This window comes from Carassius auratus, chromosome 37 (genome assembly GCF_003368295.1).
Source record: "Carassius auratus strain Wakin chromosome 37, ASM336829v1, whole genome shotgun sequence".
Lineage (NCBI taxonomy): Eukaryota > Metazoa > Chordata > Actinopteri > Cypriniformes > Cyprinidae > Carassius > Carassius auratus.
This window is the reverse complement of record NC_039279.1, coordinates 4724669-4744356: the sequence shown is the minus strand read 5'-3', so window position 1 is coordinate 4744356 and position 19688 is coordinate 4724669. Positions and strand designations below refer to the sequence as shown.

The 19688-nt window shown below is 35.0% G+C and overlaps 1 protein-coding gene across 1 annotated transcript in view; it reads right to left on the bottom strand.

Moving 5' to 3' along the window:
• Positions 1-1235: 1235 nt before the first annotated feature.
• The window catches only part of LOC113056477 (protein sidekick-2-like), a 200034-nt gene continuing 181581 nt past the window's right edge, over positions 1236-19688 (bottom strand). Inside the window, exons 5-13 of the mRNA XM_026223276.1 lie at positions 11664-11797; positions 9987-10098; positions 9294-9484; positions 8798-8881; positions 7859-8053; positions 6324-6440; positions 4322-4489; positions 4073-4175; positions 1236-1506 (exon numbers count right to left, since the gene is read on the bottom strand). Coding sequence (XP_026079061.1) covers positions 1236-1506; positions 4073-4175; positions 4322-4489; positions 6324-6440; positions 7859-8053; positions 8798-8881; positions 9294-9484; positions 9987-10098; positions 11664-11797 — 1375 coding nt within the window. The remainder of the gene's footprint in view (positions 1507-4072; positions 4176-4321; positions 4490-6323; positions 6441-7858; positions 8054-8797; positions 8882-9293; positions 9485-9986; positions 10099-11663; positions 11798-19688) is intronic.

Sequence of the window (19688 nt, the reverse complement as noted above, 5' to 3'; positions counted from 1 at the left end):
AATATTATTAAATAGTTCAATAAATATTATGGTTAATTGTTTGTATTCATATTATTATAAACAAACATATTATTCATTTCACATTCTTCTTGTTCTCTTCTTCTTTATTATTATTATTATTATTAATGGTGATGTTATTATAATAAATTAATTGTAGTTCATTTAATTTTGTTGACATTTAATAAAAATAATACTATTATCATTGTAATAATAAATAATAATTACATAATTACTTTCCTTATTTGTTTTAATAACAATAATAATCACATTTATTATTCTTATTATTTTGTTGATGTTGTTGTTATGATTATAATAAACAAATTATTTATCCATATTTTTATAATAACAATAATAATAATAATAATAATAATCATAATAAATATTATTGTTCGTAGTAGTAATATTTATACTATTATTGTTATTATTCTTAACATATATATATATATATATATATATATATATATAATATATATATATATATATTTATTTTGTCAGCAATAATAATAATAATAATAATAATAATAATAATAATTAATAATAAATAATAAATAATAATACCTTTCTCTATTTAAAATTATTACACCTTTTAGAACACCATTTTGCCCAAGATTAATGATCCGCATATGAGGTCTGTACTCACTGTTTTCAGACACTTCCAGAATGTAACGGATGAGAGGGCTGTTCCCGTCAAAAGGTTTGGCCCACGTCAGGTTTTATGGCTCTTCTCTGTGGTGCTTAACACTGCGCTGGGGTTCTCAGGGGTATGAGGCAACTGCCTGTGGGTACCATGTTATTTTAAAAGGGAAAGTGTCAGATAGTCTTGACTTTTCAGGGCCATTGATGTGCCATATTATATATATATATATATATATATATATATATATATATATATATATATATATATATATATATATATATATATATATATATATATATATATATATATATATATATATATATATATAATATCTCCATAAATGAGTTGGTATAAAATGACTATGACTACTGTATCAATCGATATGAGACATGAACATTAAAAAATAAACTAAGTGACTAAATGAATCACAATCTGTTTGATAGATAAAAGAGAAAGATGAGATAAAAAATGAGGGTAGACAACAACTGCTGAGCTATTAAATACAAAAATAAAGGCAACAAGACAGAAAAAAGAGGTATAATGAGTGCAGGGATATTGTTAATAAACAGGGATATCGAAAAACGGAAGGAGATATGCTTCAGAGAACAGGAAGAGAACAAAATGAAATAATCAGAAGAGATGAAGGGAACAGAGCAGAGAGGATGATGGCAGTGGTGTTTTCATCTCTGACCTCACGCGTAAGTTGCGCACTACGGGAATCATTTCCGCCCACTGATGTCACTCTGCAGGTGTATGTGCCGATGCACCTGACCAGGTCTGAGAGATGTGCAGCGTCCCGTTGACATCCAGCCGCAGTCGAGGGCAGAGACTGAGGAATGATCCCCTGACCATCCTTCTCCCAAACGAACCTGAATGCACACCACAAACACCAACGCTGACCACAAATACTGTACAAGTCTTCAAATATAGTTCATTTTGAGACCCATCATTGTGGTTTTGCTGTTTTCAAAACGATGTATTCTTTTATTCAATTACAGATAAAATTAAATCCAATACAATGAACTTTCTAATGTCTCATACATTAAGTAGAAAATTTTTACAGCGGAAACTTGAATAGATCAATCTGACTTGATGTTCAAACATCCATCTAGTAACACCCTAGAAACCACCCAGACTGCTCTAGCATCCATCTAGTAAAACCGCTGAAGCCACCCAGAACAGTCAAAAACATTCAGAACAAGAAAACCTAACCAGCATAACATCATACTAAAGCCTTCCAAAAACCTTTGTAAACATTTCAGAAAGATAAAGTCATTACTTTTTAATGAAAGATTATGAAAACAACCATTTTAGGACTGATTAATTATTACATTTATTATGTAAACAGGTTCAATTCAGATTTGATGTTGCCATGTTAAAATACACCTAAAAAATTTAAATACCTGTATTAAATGACAAATCAAACAGTTTAGAATAAAGAGAGAAATAATTACATTTGATAGTACAACTGTATTAAGAATGACTCATTGTATCATTTTATTAAATTCCTTTGTGTCGCTGGTCTGGCAGCCTCCATAGTTACCGTATGACACGTGTGTGTATGAAGAAGTGTGTTTTAATTGAGCAGTCCCACATATTAGATTCATCACAAAGACACTGTACAGAATTCAGGGAACATCCAAGGTCATCAGAAGCTTCTAACAGATGTGTCCAAGATCTGTGTAATCAATAAGACTCTCTCACACATGCTGGAAACAGATACGCATTCACAAACACTCGTGATTAATTGCATCGTGGCCTGGCTTGTTGGAAATCCTTTTACTGCTGCTATCAATTACTGCTTGCATCCAACACAATTATCCTTCTTTCTCATTCCTCATTCTTTACAAAATAAGCAAAATAAGCCTCCACCGGTGTTCGGAAGAAGGTTAAGGAGGAAGAGATGGAAGAGGAAGACTGACTGAATCACTGAATAAAGCACTCAAAGTATTCACTAAATGGATTTCAGGTTCTCAGTAGGAGCAAGTCTTTGGAAGTTTGCAGGTTTTTAATGAGAGTTTGAATCTTGCCATCAAATCACTCCTCGATGTCAGTGTTCTGTACAGGAGGACGGTCGAGGCTGTAGACTTCCAATTGAGCGCACTCGGATTGCAGACAGATTCAAAGGATTTTGGGGAACTATACGGGCGTGAACATGGCAGGCTATGATATTGCCAGGGCATGCATCACTACCACTAGTGCTCATACTTAGGGTCAAGGATTTGAACAACCCTTGCATTCCGTTTCAAGTCGAGAGTGAGATATTCCTAAGACATTCATAGCTGCACCATTGCCAACACTGTTCAAAGACATAGGCAAACAAAAAATGGCAATGTTAACGCCAGCTTTGCAGTTGTTAAATTTTCAACAACATAGCTGTAACTTGACATTTGAACTTTGTGGGGGCGGGGGGTTGTGAGACTGAACAGATCTCGATTCCGGGTCAGTTAGGTCAGTCACACTTTTTACATTTTTTTGTTTTGCTATAGTAAATCTACAAATTCACACTCTGTGTACCATATTCAAGTCTTTACTTATTTTACTATAATTACATAGAGCAATAAGTGCATGAGGTTGTCATGGCAATCTGATACACTGCACTGCTGTGCTCCTATTTTGCCACAATAAACTTAGCAATAAACAATAATGTCCTAGCAAACACCCATGACACTCTAGACCTAGAGAGGAACCAGTCGACTGATGAATCTCTAGTTCTAGAGCATTTTGGCTTTTTACTTGCCTGGCTTCAGGCATTTTCTTTTCCTCTTATCTCCATTTAATTCCTGTTAAAGTAGTGTTTATAAGTGCAACGTTGCTTTGTTTACAGAAGCAACCAAGGAAATGCTATATCGCTGCTGTTCCATAAGCACCACCTACTGTCAGAGAGTGAATTTGCATTTTATTTTTTTATTTTTTTTGCAGGTCTTATGTAGCATAGTTTCACAAATATAAAGTCAGACCATTCTGTTTTTTGCTTTGAATCTTCAAAAAAAAAAAAATGAAAAAAAAAAAAAAATTGCTCATGCTACATGGTGTGTAGCATCTTTGTTTGGACTGTGATTAAAATGTAATGGAATTGGCCATGAAAAATCATAATCGGTGCATCATTATCTAGAATCCACCTAGTGATGTCTTAGCAATCACCCAGAAGGTTTCAGCATCCATTAACCAAGCAATCACCAAAAACACCCTAGCAACCACAATTTCAGAACTCTGATGAATAACTGCATTTCAAACATTAGGTGTGAGATATGGTAAAATCTTAAGTTAGAAGTTTGATATAAAGTGGCATTTTAAACTTTAAGTGTATTTAGGGACTAAATCATATTATAGACATCTCGGAACTAGAAAGAAATGCATAAAAGTAATTTTAAAGAATGCAAAACGTTTTAGGTTTACAATAATTATTTGCAGTCAAGTGAATGTGGGCTGCACCTGACTGAGACGCTGGGGTCATGCGTCACACCGCAGGTCATGGTGGCTTTTGTTCCTTTGATGACACTCTGATCCTGAGGAGGGTTAGTGATGCGTGTACGTGCTGTTCGATAAAACAAAGGAAATGCATATCAGTATATGCACAGAAATATGCACACAAACATGTAAACACACTTAAACATGGACACCATAAAGAACAAAGATATTATCCTGTGATCTATACACTTCAAAACACACACACACACTTACCCCAGACCACGAGGTCGGCCGAGGCCTCGTCTATGCCACGGGAGTTGCTGGCCATACAGGTGTAGGTGCCGGCGTCTGATATGTGGGAGGGGCTTATGAGTAAACTTCCTGACTCCAGGAGAGTGAACCGAGGGAGCTGAACCGAACCGCTTGCTAGCACTCGTTCTCCTGTGAAGAACACATACCCAGATATATAATATAATATAATGTAATATAATATAATATAATGTAAGATACATAAAAATCAAGTTGCATGACACACATACTGTAAAGCATATATTAAAAACATGGAATTTTAATTAATTATAATAAAAAAATTTATATGATTTATTAAATAAATTATAATATTATAATATTAAATTGTTATATTAGTTATCTTTTGTGTAGATTCGTGTGAGAAACCAGTGAGCTGTAACTGATTGATTGAATAGATTTGACTCGAATGAATGATTTGTTTACACACTCTCTTATGAACACGCCAAAAAGAGCTAGGGCGATTCTTCATTGGAAAACAATGAATTTTATTTGGGTCTACTGCTCACTCAAAGCTGTTGTATGCTATCAGAGCACTTGGAATAAAGTTTAAGGACTCATACAGACAACTTTTCATGCTGCTTCTGCATTCTTTTTGAAGCTTGACAGCCTCCGTTCCAATTCATTATCTATGCGTGGACAAGAGTAACCAAAACAATTCCTTTAAACTTCTCTTGTGTTCCACAGATAAATTCATATGGGTTCGAAACAACAGACGGGTGAGTAAACAATGACAGAATTTTCAGTTTTGGGTGAACTAATCCTTTAAAGCCACAAGCACGCTTGTTTACTATCCTTCTGCTCTGGCATGAAATAAAAAGCACCGTGCTTGGGATAGACATTCTCCTCTAATTTGTCGGTCTTCTATACAATTATTTCCTTACAAAATCATAATTTTCAGATGGTTCTGGTCAAAAATGTGTTTGTAGCTTCTACAATGACTTTGAAGCTTCTTCTGACTTTTAACAGAGAAAAGTAAAGGGAAAATAAACAAAATTAGGCTGGCCATTCATGTTGATTTTAGCATTTTATAGGGGGGAGTTTTAGACTCTGTAATGCTTAACAACATCACTTTAATGCAACTTCAAGTGGATTTATACTAAAGCAGCTGGTGTCCAATTTGGTGATCAAGAAACATTTCTTATTATCAAAGCTGAAAAAAGTTTTTGCTGATTAATATTTTGTGGAAAGCATAATACACTGCCATTCAAATGCTTAAGGAAAGAAAGAAGCATACATTTATTCAGGAAGCATTAAACTGATAAAAAATGACGGTTAGGACATTCATAATGTAATAAAAGATTTCTGTTTTAAATAAATGCTGTTCATTGAACTTTTTTACAAAAAACCATTAAAAATAAGAACCATTATTAATGAATGAGCACTGATAATACTTGAAAATAGTTCAGCACCAAATCAGCATATTATAATTATATATATATATATATATATATATATATATATATATATATATATATATATATATATATATATATATATATATATTTTTTTTTTTTTTTTTTTTTTTTTTCACAGCAATGAATTTTATTTTACAATATTCCATCACAATTGTAATAATATTACAGAATGCTACTGGTTTTACTCTATATTTGATCAAATAAATGCAGTCTTGGCGAGACTTCTTTTTAAAATCTTGCAGACCCCAAAACTTTGAACTGTATTGCACGGACAGAAAATATATATATATATATATATTTAAATGCAGGTTTGCATAATTATAGCCTATGTTTAATCACACAGTCGGACTCGGTTTCATGCCTGATGATATCTGAAGAGTATAACACTTCAAGGCAACATTGCAGCGGTAGAGTGGCAGAAAATAACCAGCCAGAACAAGTAAAACAGAGGAACAGAGAGGCGCAGAGGTGAAGTGCAGCCTGGGAGCTGACACTTTACAGTTGTTCTTCAGAAATGTGTGAGTGGAGAAAATAAAGGATGCGCTCTTCACCTTTCTGCCAGGTGATGGCAGGACGGGGCGCTCCTGAGGTCTCACAGTGAAGGATAACTGACATGCCGTCAATCACAGTGCTGTCGGAAGGCCCCGCAGTGATGTTCGGTGCTATGCCTGTGAGAGAAGCACAGCAACTGCATGAGAAATAGAGATGTACAACAGCACACGCAAGTTCAAACACATCCTCACATTTCGTAAGCGCTGGGAAATCACACAAAACCCGATTCACGCAGATCAAAGTGCGGCTTAGAAACCAAACAAGTAAAGAAAACAATGGAATGAAAGCAGGTATGAAACTAAACGTTGAACAACAGAAGAAAAATAATTCACTGGGAAACGTAGACAAGCAAGTTAAAATGGGATTTTGGAGGTACTTAAAGGAACACTCAGGAGACGCTAATCATGCTAATCACGCTAATCACTCCGCCCAAGTAGCCACTCCGCCCAAGTAACGTTAGCTGTGCTCCTACGCCTAGTGAGAATATAGTTCCCAGTATTTATACGATTAAAAATGGTTCTGTCTCATATAGCCTTGTTATTTGTACACGCTGTGACTATACAGATCACAACATGTAAATAGGAAAATGTTTGCACTATTTTGTCACTTATTGGGATTACTATGCTACCATTATCCATTTACATCCATTCTTTGTGCTAAGCTAGGCTAGCGGTGGGTGCGTCAAATAACACTTACAGAACTCACAGAAATGAAAAAGGCATGTATGGACTTATCTAACTCTGGGGGATACTGTGAATAAGCTAAAGTCCCAAAAAGTCGGAGTGTTCCTTTAATACTTAAAAGAATAATTCACCCCAAAATTAAAATGTCGTCATTATTGATTCACCCTCATTTCATTCCAAACCTATATAACATACTTTCTTCAATAGAGAACAAAACATAATATTTCATTGCTCGATGTTGTTTTGGACCCCATTGACCTATTACAGTTTGGACAAAGATAGCTCCTCAAAATATCTTTTGTGTTCCACAGAGTAATGCATATAGGTTTAGGAATGACGTAAACTTGAGGTAAAGTACGACAAGATTTTCATTTTGGATAAACTCCCTTTAACTTTAGTACAGTCCATATCCAGTATCTATGTTCATTGTAAGCAGAGGTAAATAGCGTCTGGCTTTGGTGTTTAGTGTTTCAGAGAGCTCTATGTGTCTCTGAGCGGCAAGATAAGCTCAGTCAGTCCTCTATAAAAGCCCTGTTTATCTCTCCCTGTCTCTCTGTCGGTCTCTCTCCTCCTCACAACTCTTCCTTACAACAGGGTATTAATCACAGCTTTAGCACACTGACAAAAAGCACATCAGCAACACGAGAGAGAATGGAGACTTGGAGAAAGAAAAACAGAAAGGCATTGTTGGTAGGGTATTCAAAGTCTTTTTGATTTCAAGAGAAAGAGACTAAGAGAGAGGTAGCAGACAAAAAAAAAACATTCACAAGTATTTTGTGCATTAGTGTAGAGCATGAGAGCCAGAATGAGGAAAGGTGTAATCTGGAGAGAGGGACGGGGGATGAACTCACTCGTAACGGCGAGGTAGGTGTTGGTCTGCACCTCTCCGGCCTGGTTGCGAGCGAAGCACTGGAACATTCCTGTGTCGTCGGGTAAGAGGCCGTTAACCTGGAGACTACCTCCTGCTAGAACTCTGTAGCGCGGGGTCTTCACAGGGCTTATGGGTACTGCATCCTTGTACCACACAATATCAGGCTGTGGCACACCTGAGATGAATAGGAATATATGTAAAGATGAGCAACTGAATAAAGAAAGCACTAAATAATAAGATATCTCAAATAATAGAAATTGAACTATAAAATATTATAAATATTAAATATTATTATTTAATAAAAACAATAACTGAAATTATATTGTAATATAAGAATAAATATATTACATTTATACATAAAGATAAATAAATATATTATAATAATCATGTAAGAGCAAATACTTTATTAATAATTATTAAATAAATGTATAAAAAATAAACATTGCATATAAACTATTTATATATAAATCAATGTATACAAATATATATTATATATATTATTATAAAAATAAATAACACACACATATAATAATGTATAATTTATGTATAAAATTTATTCATAAATAATAAATAAATTATACTAAAATAAACACTGACTATAAAATAAATAAATACAATTAAAAACAAAAGCTAACAATTATATATAAATTATTTGATGTTATTCTATTTAATTTATTGTATGTGTATATATATATATATATATATATATATATATATATATATATATATATATATATATATATATATATATATATATATATATATATATATATATATATATATATACACACACACAAAAATCATTTTCCATATGGCTGTATATTGAACATCTGATTGGCTGATCTGTTCATTAAGGACAGAACAAATGACTTGATGCTTGAAAAACCCCATTAAGAGGAGGAGTCAGGAGGTGTCTCACCTCTGGCCTGGCAGGGAATGTCCACTACTTTTTCCATTTCAGCTGTGATGTGTTTTTCTGGTTCCTTCACAAACTGAGGTGGTTCTAAAGGAAAGAAAGAGCAAAATAGAGAAGGCTGTGACCTCTACATGTGCACTTGAGAGGGAAACACCACAGACAGATGACACAGGAAGCAAGATCGAACATTTTGAAATAAATAGGACTGTTGTTGGATTTTTGAGAACATCCTATTCAGGTTTTTTGGCTTTACTCTGACAGACAGACCATTTCCATAGAGACAGAGATAGAAAACTGGCCCTAAAGCAAAAATATTATATAAATAGTGACTTACAGCTAGTAAAACCAGCTTGTAACAGTTAGAAAGACAGAGTAACGAAGATTTAGAAAGAAGCAAAATTGCAACTGTTTTTAGTGGAAGAGACCTTGCATTAGTAATGCACTTGAATACATAATTTACACTCAAATGTACAAGAACTGGTGTGTAACTGTGTATTACCGAGCACTTGTAGGTACGCTCCAGAGCTGACAGAGGGAACGCTGCTGCTGCGGAGGACAGCTTCACACTCGTAGAAGCCCGAGTCGCTGACCACTGGACTCAACACCGTCAGTCTACGGTTAAAATCACTCAGTCCACTCCTCACCGGAACACCGTCCTTCTTCCAGATGATGCTCAGCTTTATTAAAGGCCTGACAGAGAATGGACAATGTTATTTCTAGTTTTTAAATTCAATAAATAATTAATTCATTAAAAAGCATATTATATTTATGTTAATTGTTGGTATTTTATTTCTTGAATGTGAATGTTTTTTTCTTTCTGTAAATATGTCTTTAAAGCTCTTTGTAAATACTATTTTAAAAGCTGTATGTTTTTTTTGTCTTTATGATATAGACAACATGCCATGGATTCTGTCAATAGAGCTCAGACTCTGAAACATTCATCCACTTCTTTTGAAATTAACAGTGAGATAATCATGAAAACAACAACAACAAAAAAAATAAGTTAATAAAAAACAAAATCATAAGACCAAGTTTCAATGGAGTCTGTACATCACATTGAATAATTATGGAAAAGCAGTGAGAAAAATAATTCAAAGTATGAGAGTCTTCAATCCACTGCTGGCCTTGTAATCACCATAATTAAAATCATTGTCCTTTCATTCAAACTGTGAAGGAATCAGAGGCTAATCACCTAGCGTTGGCCACACACTCCATGGTGATCTCAGAGGTGCCGGAGATGACGCTGGTGTTCCTCGGCGGGATGACAATGGTGGGAGCGATGGGGTCTGCAGGACCACCAACATCTACAGCAGAAGAGAAATGTGAGAGTGAGAAAACGATGTGTGCTATGACACACAGGTAAAGGACATTACCGAGTGAGTGTTTTTAACAGAACTCTGATCCGTCAACTTCAGGTGTGAGTGTGTCCAGATGTAGGAAGTGCCAGTCGATGTACTGTACATGTTACAGCAAGTGTGACAGGTTTGTGTTTGGAAGAGGAACTCATATCCCTGCTCTTCTGGCAGCTGTGTGTGTGTGTGTGTGTGTGTGTGTGTGGAGCTCTGTCAGAGACAGTCTCTGTAAAGAACTGATATTCAACTACAGCTTCTGGGAAGGACTGTCCTCCACACACACACACACACACACACACACACACACACACACACACACACACGCACACCTCCCACGATCTCTAATCTCCCCACTGTCTCTGCACCAAACTTTAGTTCCTCCTGTACTAGACTCAAAAATATCACACCCTGGTTTGCCGGGAGAATCTGATATACTGAAACTCTTGCAAAGCACAATCCATAACAATATTCTCGCTGTGGAAGCTGTGAGAGTCAATCAAAGCACTGTCACAGACAGAAGATATCTATTTATCTCTAGCCTGTTTTTTTTTTCAAGTGTATATGTCGATCTCTAATCTCCCCACTGTCTCTGCACCAAACTTTAGTTCCTCCTGTACTAGACTCAAAAATATCACACCCTGGTTTGCCGGGAGAATCTGATATACTGAAACTCTTACAAAGCACAATCCATAACAATATTCTCGCTGTGGAAGCTGTGAGAGTCAATCAAAGCACTGTCACAGACAGAAGATATCTATTTATCTCTAGCCTGTTTTTTTTTTCAAGTGTATATGTTCATAATATAAACCAGCATGCTGTCTGTAATAGAAAGACAAGATTTAAATCTTTGTTTCACTTACTTTCATTCTTTCGCATATGAACGTGGGAGATCAAGAACAGGAGTATATGCATAAATATTTCTATCAAATACACACAGCATTTAAAAATAAAAATATAAACAAATTTATTAGAATGAACATATTAGCACAACATTGGTGTTTTTTTATTCATTTAAAATATATTTTCAGTTAAATAAATTCTTTGGAAAATGTACAACAAACTTTAATGAGGTTACTTTGAAATATGGACTGAATTTATATATTTTCATAGCAGAGATGAAATAGCAATATATATATATATATATATATTTTCAAACTGTTTTAATTTTTAGTAGCTTTTAGTGCTTCTTTATATAAATAAGTGTGTTAATACAATATATATATAATATATATATATATATATATATATATATATATATATATATATATATATATATATATATATATATATATATATATATATATATATATATATATATATATATAAATAAATTGGCAATAACAATACAGTCATTACTGGTTAATGGTGTTGGCCAGAATTTTGATATATGCACATCCCTAGCTGTAATACATTAGCTGGCATCAGTAATATAATCAATCGCAGAACTTATAATTAATTTTAGTCTATAGGAGGAAGTCGAAGTCTAACTTTGTGTGTCCAAATTTCTACAGACTTACTTTCCACAGACAGCGTTATGGGCTGGCCAGTCTTGTTTTCACCGTTCTTGTCATTCACGGCTTGTACGTAGTATCTTCCAGCATCTGGGGCCACAGTGGACAGGATGACCAGCGTATTGTCCAGAGTAATGGCTCTGTGAGAAAACAACAAGCAGAATCATGGTCAAAAATCTCCAGCTGTCAGATATCACACACAAGCACTGATTTATAACACTGCATCAGTAATATCAACACAAACTACACACCAAATGCTCAGTGCTGCGCTTGAAAAGCTGATATTTACATGAAATATTCCCCACGGATGTTTCAGAGCCTGTGGAGTACTAATTCACTGCCATCTCATTATGCCTATTCATATACATAAAGGGAAATGTCTTTAAAAACACGACAGAATTTGCAAGGTTTTTATTTTTTTTTCTCTTCTTTTTTTTTCTCAACCATTGACACAACGACTCATTTAGACATAATAAACAAACTTAATTTCTCCATCTGTCATTTCTCCTCCAGATCAACAACGAAATGACTTTGCCCCATAAATTTAACATAAACTACTTCTGGCGTCAGGAAAATGCAAAGGCTGGTATGATGGAAGAATTTTTTTCCATTAAAAAATATATTACTACCATTATCAATTTATAGGCCCTTATTTAAATCAAGTACTTTGAAATATATTTGCTAAATAAAGTTTTCACATGAACATACATGCATACATACATATAACTCTGTTCTACTTTAATATATTTAAAAAAGTAAATTATGATTCATGTTGGTGTAAACTATTTTAATAATACTTTTGGTGTATACTATTTTAATAATACTTTTTACTATATATATATATATATATATATATATATATATATATATATATATATATAATATATATATATATATATATATATATATTAGAGGTGGGCATAGATAATTTTTTTTAAAATCTAGATTAAACTCACTGTGATCTTGAAATTAATCTAGATTAATCTAGATTAAAATGGCTCATTTGAATTATGCCGAAGGCATTCAGAATATGTGTGTAACCCAAAAGAAAATTGACAAACTTCGAGAAGGGGTTTATCAAGCTAGGTGGTGCATTAGAAAAGGGGCTCATCTCCTGTTTCCAAACTGCATCACAAAGTGTTTGAAAAAGCTGTAAACTATACCTATTTTTTTTCCTCAACTGTTTACTTTCACTGAACAAATAACTGACAGTTTTTTCGAGCATAATTTCCAAGGTGGATGTTTTGACATATTTTGTATGTATTTGTCGGCACAAGAGCAAAATAAGCAAATTCAATGTTCAAGTGTTTTGAGACGCCTTATTCTGCATGAGTCCTGAACTCCAGAACACCACGAGTACTGAATTGGGCTCTTTCACGTCTTTTTGTTTGTTCAAACTGCGATTTGTATTTTTTCGTTCTGGTGCAGGAGGGACTTCGAAGAGAGATTCGCAGAAGAGAGCTCGGTTCAGTGTCGCTGTCCGTGATACGCGGCTCTCGATCTCTCTGCATGCGCACCGAAGCCAGCGCGTGAGTAACCAGCTACTCTGTTCAGCTTTTCTGTGTCTTGTTTTTGGATACTTTAATGTTTAAATCGACAAGCGGTAAGGCTTAAAAAATGTGAAAAAGATAAGCTTTCGTGACGATGCGCAGCAGTGGCCCGTCAACTGTCCTGAGCATCTTTTTAGGCTGGCCTCAGCCAGTCGGTTATATAAAATATCAAGGTGAAAGTCATCATAGCTTGCTTAGTATAGACCCAGCTCCCAACCAAACTTTAAGAATAGATTAACTGCGATATTATTTTTTTTTTTATCGCCCCATTTAAGAGTCTCACGTTAACGCAGCACGTTAACGCCGATAACGGTCCACCACTAATATGTATATTATATATATATATATATATATATATATATATATATATATATATATATATATATATATATATATATATATATATATATAATTTCACTGTTCAGGGACAATTTCACTGTACAGGGACAAGAACATAAATTAAAACAACTTGTACTACACATGTAACACTACTTCCTCTTTAATAGTACATTCACGCATCTCAGTTTGAATAACCAGCCATCTCCACCCGACTGCCCCATTGCTGTCCACTGGGCAGTGCTGACACTTACCCCATGGAGTCCCAATTACCGTGCCTCCTTTGTTTACAATCAATGTTTTCTCATTATGACTATGTGTTGGACAATTGAGGAAGAATTGTTCGTTCTGCGTGGCTGCCCTCGGCTCGTCTCATACACCCACAGTCTTTGAGCTGGCACCCACGTTCCCCCGGCCAAAGTCCTCCGGGTTGCGGAATGCTAATAGGAATCTGTCCGTCTCACTGTAAGAATACCAAATGTGTTCCAGAGCCCCAGAGCCGCTATCACAACAAGGCCGCAGATGCTTGCTGATAAAGTCAGCATATTTTAAGGCGAAACTTACAGATCTTTTGCTCATCTTTCATTACCTGACTGCAAGAAGACTATAACCCAGTTGATAAGCCTGCGATTGTACACTATATTTTAACACCCTTAAATCTATTGTGTCTGTATGCATAAAACCTTAGCATACGACATGCAATATTTATAACTACAGCTGATACTGAAGTTTTAAATCATTATCTTTTATGCCAAAGATCATGTTCCGTGAAGATATTTAGTAAATTTATTACTGTAAACATATTAAAACTTAATTTTTGATTAGTGATATGCATTTCTAAGAACTTCATTTGGACAACTTTAAAAGCGATTTTCTCAATATTTAGATTTTTTGCACCCTCAGATTCCACATTTTCAAATAGTTTTATCTTGGCCACATATTGTCATATCCTAAGAAACCATATACCAATGGAAAGCTTATTTATTCAGTTTGGTCCAGGGTCACAAATGTATTGTAAACTATATTTAATAAAATGAGTCTGCCAACGTTGGACACAAAGCCTTGTTTTAAACGCATCAGTGTTATTTTAGTATTATTTATACCATTATAGAATTTACTAATATTCTGAATTAGGTTTTATTTTATATCTATAAGTTTTCATCTTTAAGTTTTAATAATTATGTGATTTTGTCTTTTCTTTTTCTTTTTTCTTTTTGTATTTGCCTTTATTTATTTATTTATTTATTCTATGATATCAACTTTCATTTTTGAATATGATTTAGTTAGACATATTTTATATACTTTATTTATTTTAGTACAGTAGTTTTCTTAACAGTGAATTTAAACTTCTATAACTTTTTACATTTTCATTTTTCATGCCTTTGGCATGCATTCATGAATTCCAACCATTTAAGTTCGGATAATGCATTTTCATGTGTGTGTTAAAAAAAGGTGGGTTAACAGTAAAAATAAACTTTATTTTAGTTTATTTTTTTATTTCATTTTTCAGCTTTATTTTAATAAACAGAAAATATATTGATAGTTTTAAATTCAAAATAACTCCGAAACTCACTGAGCTGTGATGCTTGTGTGGCTGACATGAGTTCAGGTCCAGTTTGCACAGTCTAAATTATTTTTCCCCATCATTCCCTTTTATTACACACATTCCTATTAATAAAAGAACCAACGAGGCCAAACATAACAAAAAAAATAACCAATACCATAAATGTTGAGAGTGAGTGCTGCAGAACAGCTTTTAGCAAACCAAATCATCAACAAAACAACTCAAATTCAAATATTCATGAGTATCTGCATATTTAAAATTAATTTAGTCCTTAAGCACTGATTTCACCAATCGAAACACTTTCAATAAAGCTAAAACACATACAATATTGATATTACTGATTGCATTTACTGAATTGTTGATATTAAGCTAACCATTTCAAAGGCACAGCTTGCTTTATTAAAAAGCCTATTCCTATACTTTGCCTGAAGATAAACCTTAACAACAGCACGATAAAGACATTACGCTCGAGTGCAGCCGGCTGTCACAGGATATTACATCAGCCTCCTGAAATGATTAATGACTGCTGTATGATTAGAGCAGCTCAACATAGAAGGATGACATAAGAGCAGATGATTGATTTTAATATCTCCTCATGCACACACTTGGACTCAAATTTCTCCAGTTTTCAGCCCACGATGCATCGTTCCAGATGGATAAGGGGCCGGTTAATAAGGGCGAACGGCTGTGGTGTGATGATCTGTAGTGAATATTTCACTCTGCCTGGGTCCTGGTGTGGCAGGTGTCAGGGAGAGAGCCACACTGCTGCTGAATTATGGATTGGAAGAGGGACAGCGAGCAGCCCAAGACTGCAAATTAATCTCAGGTGATTCCCTAAACCTGAGCACATAAAACGAGAATAAAGACACAGCTAGCAAATCAAGCAGCTAATGAGGCAGTGGAGAACACACACACACATTTATTTATGCACATACTTGGTTATTTCCTTATACTTTTATACACATTCAAACATACACACACACACACACACACACACACACGCACACACACGCACACACACACACACACACACGCACACACACACGCACACACACACACACACACACACACACACACACACACACACACACACACACCCACACACACAATATGATTTATATTGCAAGCATACAACACCAAATTCCTTACTGACAGTGCACATATGATAAAGGTCATGCATAAACATGTCTCACAGTACTCATAAATATACATATACATGTTTCTGAAAGCACAGATGAATATGAAATAAGATGATGCCTATAAACCCATTTTATGTGGTAGCAACATGACAGAGGTAAATTATAAATTTAGAAATGCCAAAGAACATGTTATCCAGGCTTCCATCAGGGAATCTGACATTTTTATACTTAATGTCAGAAATCCTGGCGTAATATAATACAATTATTCAAGGAACTTCTAATGAAACCTGCATATACAGTGAATGAGGATAAAACAACAACAACAAAAAACTGCAATTTATGGTACTTATTTAAATTTTTAGGATTTTAACAAACATGTTTTTGGTATAGACAAATGATGAGTCAAATCATACAGGTGGCTTATTAAGGAAAGATGCACTTTTGCTCTTCCAGTCAATTCCACAATACCAGAACATCATAGGGCCCTATTTTAACGATCTTAAACGCAAAGTGTAAAGCACACGGTGCAGGTGCACTCTGGGCGTGTCCAAATCCACTTTTGCTATTTTAACGACGGAAAAACGGTTGGCGCGCCTGGGCGCATGGTCTAAACGGGTTGTCCCTACTCTCTTAATGAGTGATGGTTTTTTTTGGGGTGTAACGTGCAATAAACCAATCAGAGTCTCATCTTCCATTCCCTTTAAGTTGCGCTCTTGCCATGACGGATTTGCTATTTGCATGGCGGAATTTGGCAAGTGCAAAAAACGCATCTCCAAGATGAAACGGAGCTGCTCGTGTGCCAGCAAAAAAATTATTATGTATTGCAATCCTTTAATTTGTAATATTAGGCATGTATGTGTGCTACTGTGCTTCCCTGTGTTTAATAAGCGGCATGTACGCACGTTGTGGACCCGCCTTTACTAACACGCTCTGAATAACAAAGAAAAAACACTGCCAGACACCAGACTTTAGACCAGGTTTGAGTTGGTCTATGGTGCAGTCTATTGTCAGCTCCTTAAAATAGCAATGCGCCAGCAATGCTCCTGAACACACCTTTTTAGACCAGCATGCCCATGGGCGCAATAATGAGCGCAAATGCATTTGCTAATTAAACGACGTGGCGCTGGACGAGAAAATACGAATGGCGCTGGACTGAAACTAGTGAAACTAGCAAACACACTTGCGCTGCACCTTGCGTTGCATTGCGCTGGGTGTATGATAGTGCCCATAGTCACCTTATACTTGTAAAAATGCACACGGCCATTTGTTAACTGGCTTACAGTCTCATCTGTATTCATTCTATCCTACTATTTTTAGCTGAACAAAACAGTTTGTTTCGCTGCTTGATATTGAAAGTTGGTGTGTCTTATCACATTATTTTAGTTATCTTAATTATGAACACGCTGGTTTATAGTACAAACAATTGTACCATTTACTGCACATTGTTATTCTCCTTGTTATTTACCTATAGCGGCTAATGAACCAAAGTATAACCCAAAGGCTTACTTCCGTGTTGAAGAATAAGTAATCACTTACAGTAGCAACCAGCCATGATACCTTAGCAACCACACAACAAATCACTGAAAATCATAAGCTGCAAAGCAATGTCCCAGCAACCAATCACAATACCTTAGTATCAGTATCTTATGTATTTGTGTGAAAATTCCAAAACACAGTTACTTTTTATCTTTTTGTCTCACTCTTTTCCTACCTTTACTCTCTCTGCATGTATTTGAGTGTACTCCCGCGTAGTTGTGGAAATATTTAATGAAATCAGAGAACCATGACTGTTTCTTGTTGAATCACAGAGCTGAGAAATGAGTATCACTGTTGTGTTGTGTTTTCTCATCAGCATTCAGCATTCATCCTGCATTTAGGTCTGCCAAAGATTGGCATTCTGGGAGAATTCATACAGTTCAAGTGTGCATAAAACATGTCTGTTGAGCAGTTCCAAAAGTTAATGAGCTGGACAGCATTACAAGGCAACACGGGTTCACTCTCAATGCAAAGGTTGCTCCAGAAAGTAGGATGCATTAATAATCCTAAATGCATCAGATTAATCATTAAGAGAAGGCAATCCAAAAATTCAATGAAAGAGAAAAGTTGATTACAAATATAAATAGTAGTATATGAAAATGTATACAATTTTATTTTATTTTTTTATGTTTTTGAAAGAAGTCTATTATGCTCAACAAGGCTGCATATATTTGATCAAACATGCAGTAAAAAAAAATAAAATAAAATAAACTTTTATAGTAAAAAAATCAAAAATAAATAAGAGTTTAATCAATTTAAATTTTAATTTATTCCTGTAATGGCAAAGCTGAATTTATACTCCTTTCTTCAGTGTCACATCTTTCAGAAATCATTATAATATTCTGATTGATGCTGAATTATCAGTATTAAAAACATTCTTATTACACAGTATTACAACATTACAACATAATGCAAATTTACGCAGCCAAATATTTTTGCATAATAACTGCAAAACGGTATATTTGACCACTGTCCAAGCGAGGCTACAGCTGTGCTGGTTTCACTTCTCTCGAAACACACTGTAGTCTTTTTTTTTCTCACAATAAAAATAACGTAAAAGTAGTTTTTACTCAAATCAGTATCTCATATAACTTAAATATAAATATTATGTAATAAGTGGGATAATGTGCAACTAAAAGGTTTTAACCTCTTCAGACCAAAAGATTCTAAATGTTCCCTCACTTATTATGTGACTTTTAGCTTAGCAACATGTTATCATCAAATTCTACAGGAACCAATTGTTGTAATGAAAACATTATGACATTATGAGGTTCATTTAATTTAGGATGTTGCTGGTTAGACAGCAAGGCGGCTCGAAACAGGGCTTGTGTGCACCTGTGTTCGAAGGTGTGTGTTTGCTGACCCGCTATAACAGTTAGCTATATGTACACAATAGCGAGTGGATTGGCATTTGTCAGTGCAGTGCTCTTTCAGCACTCTCCGGGGAGCAGCAGAGTCCGCAGTCAATGACCTCTATTACATTTAGACAAATATGCACGGCACAAGCCTTGGTCCCTTTAGAGGCAATAGGATCTCGAGTGAATATCACATGCACACAGTCATAGTAATATATCTGGGAACACTTACAAATACCGACAGGGCACACACAAGCAGATCTAGTGCACACACACACAGCTGAATACAGGTGGTCAAATAAAACTGACAGAAAGAATGTGCTTGAATCTCCCAGGGAAATTCCCAGGAATGGAAAACCAGGAGATGAAGACACATACACGCGAGCAACACCTGTCTAACAAACAAAAGCTAATGCTATTGCTGCAGCCAATATTTTAAGCTTTATGCTGTAGAACAACAGAAGTAGCACCTCTGAAGCCATCAGCATCTGTTGAAAGGAAATCCTTTCTGACACTAATCAAATATATTTAAATAAAACCTCAATTTTACC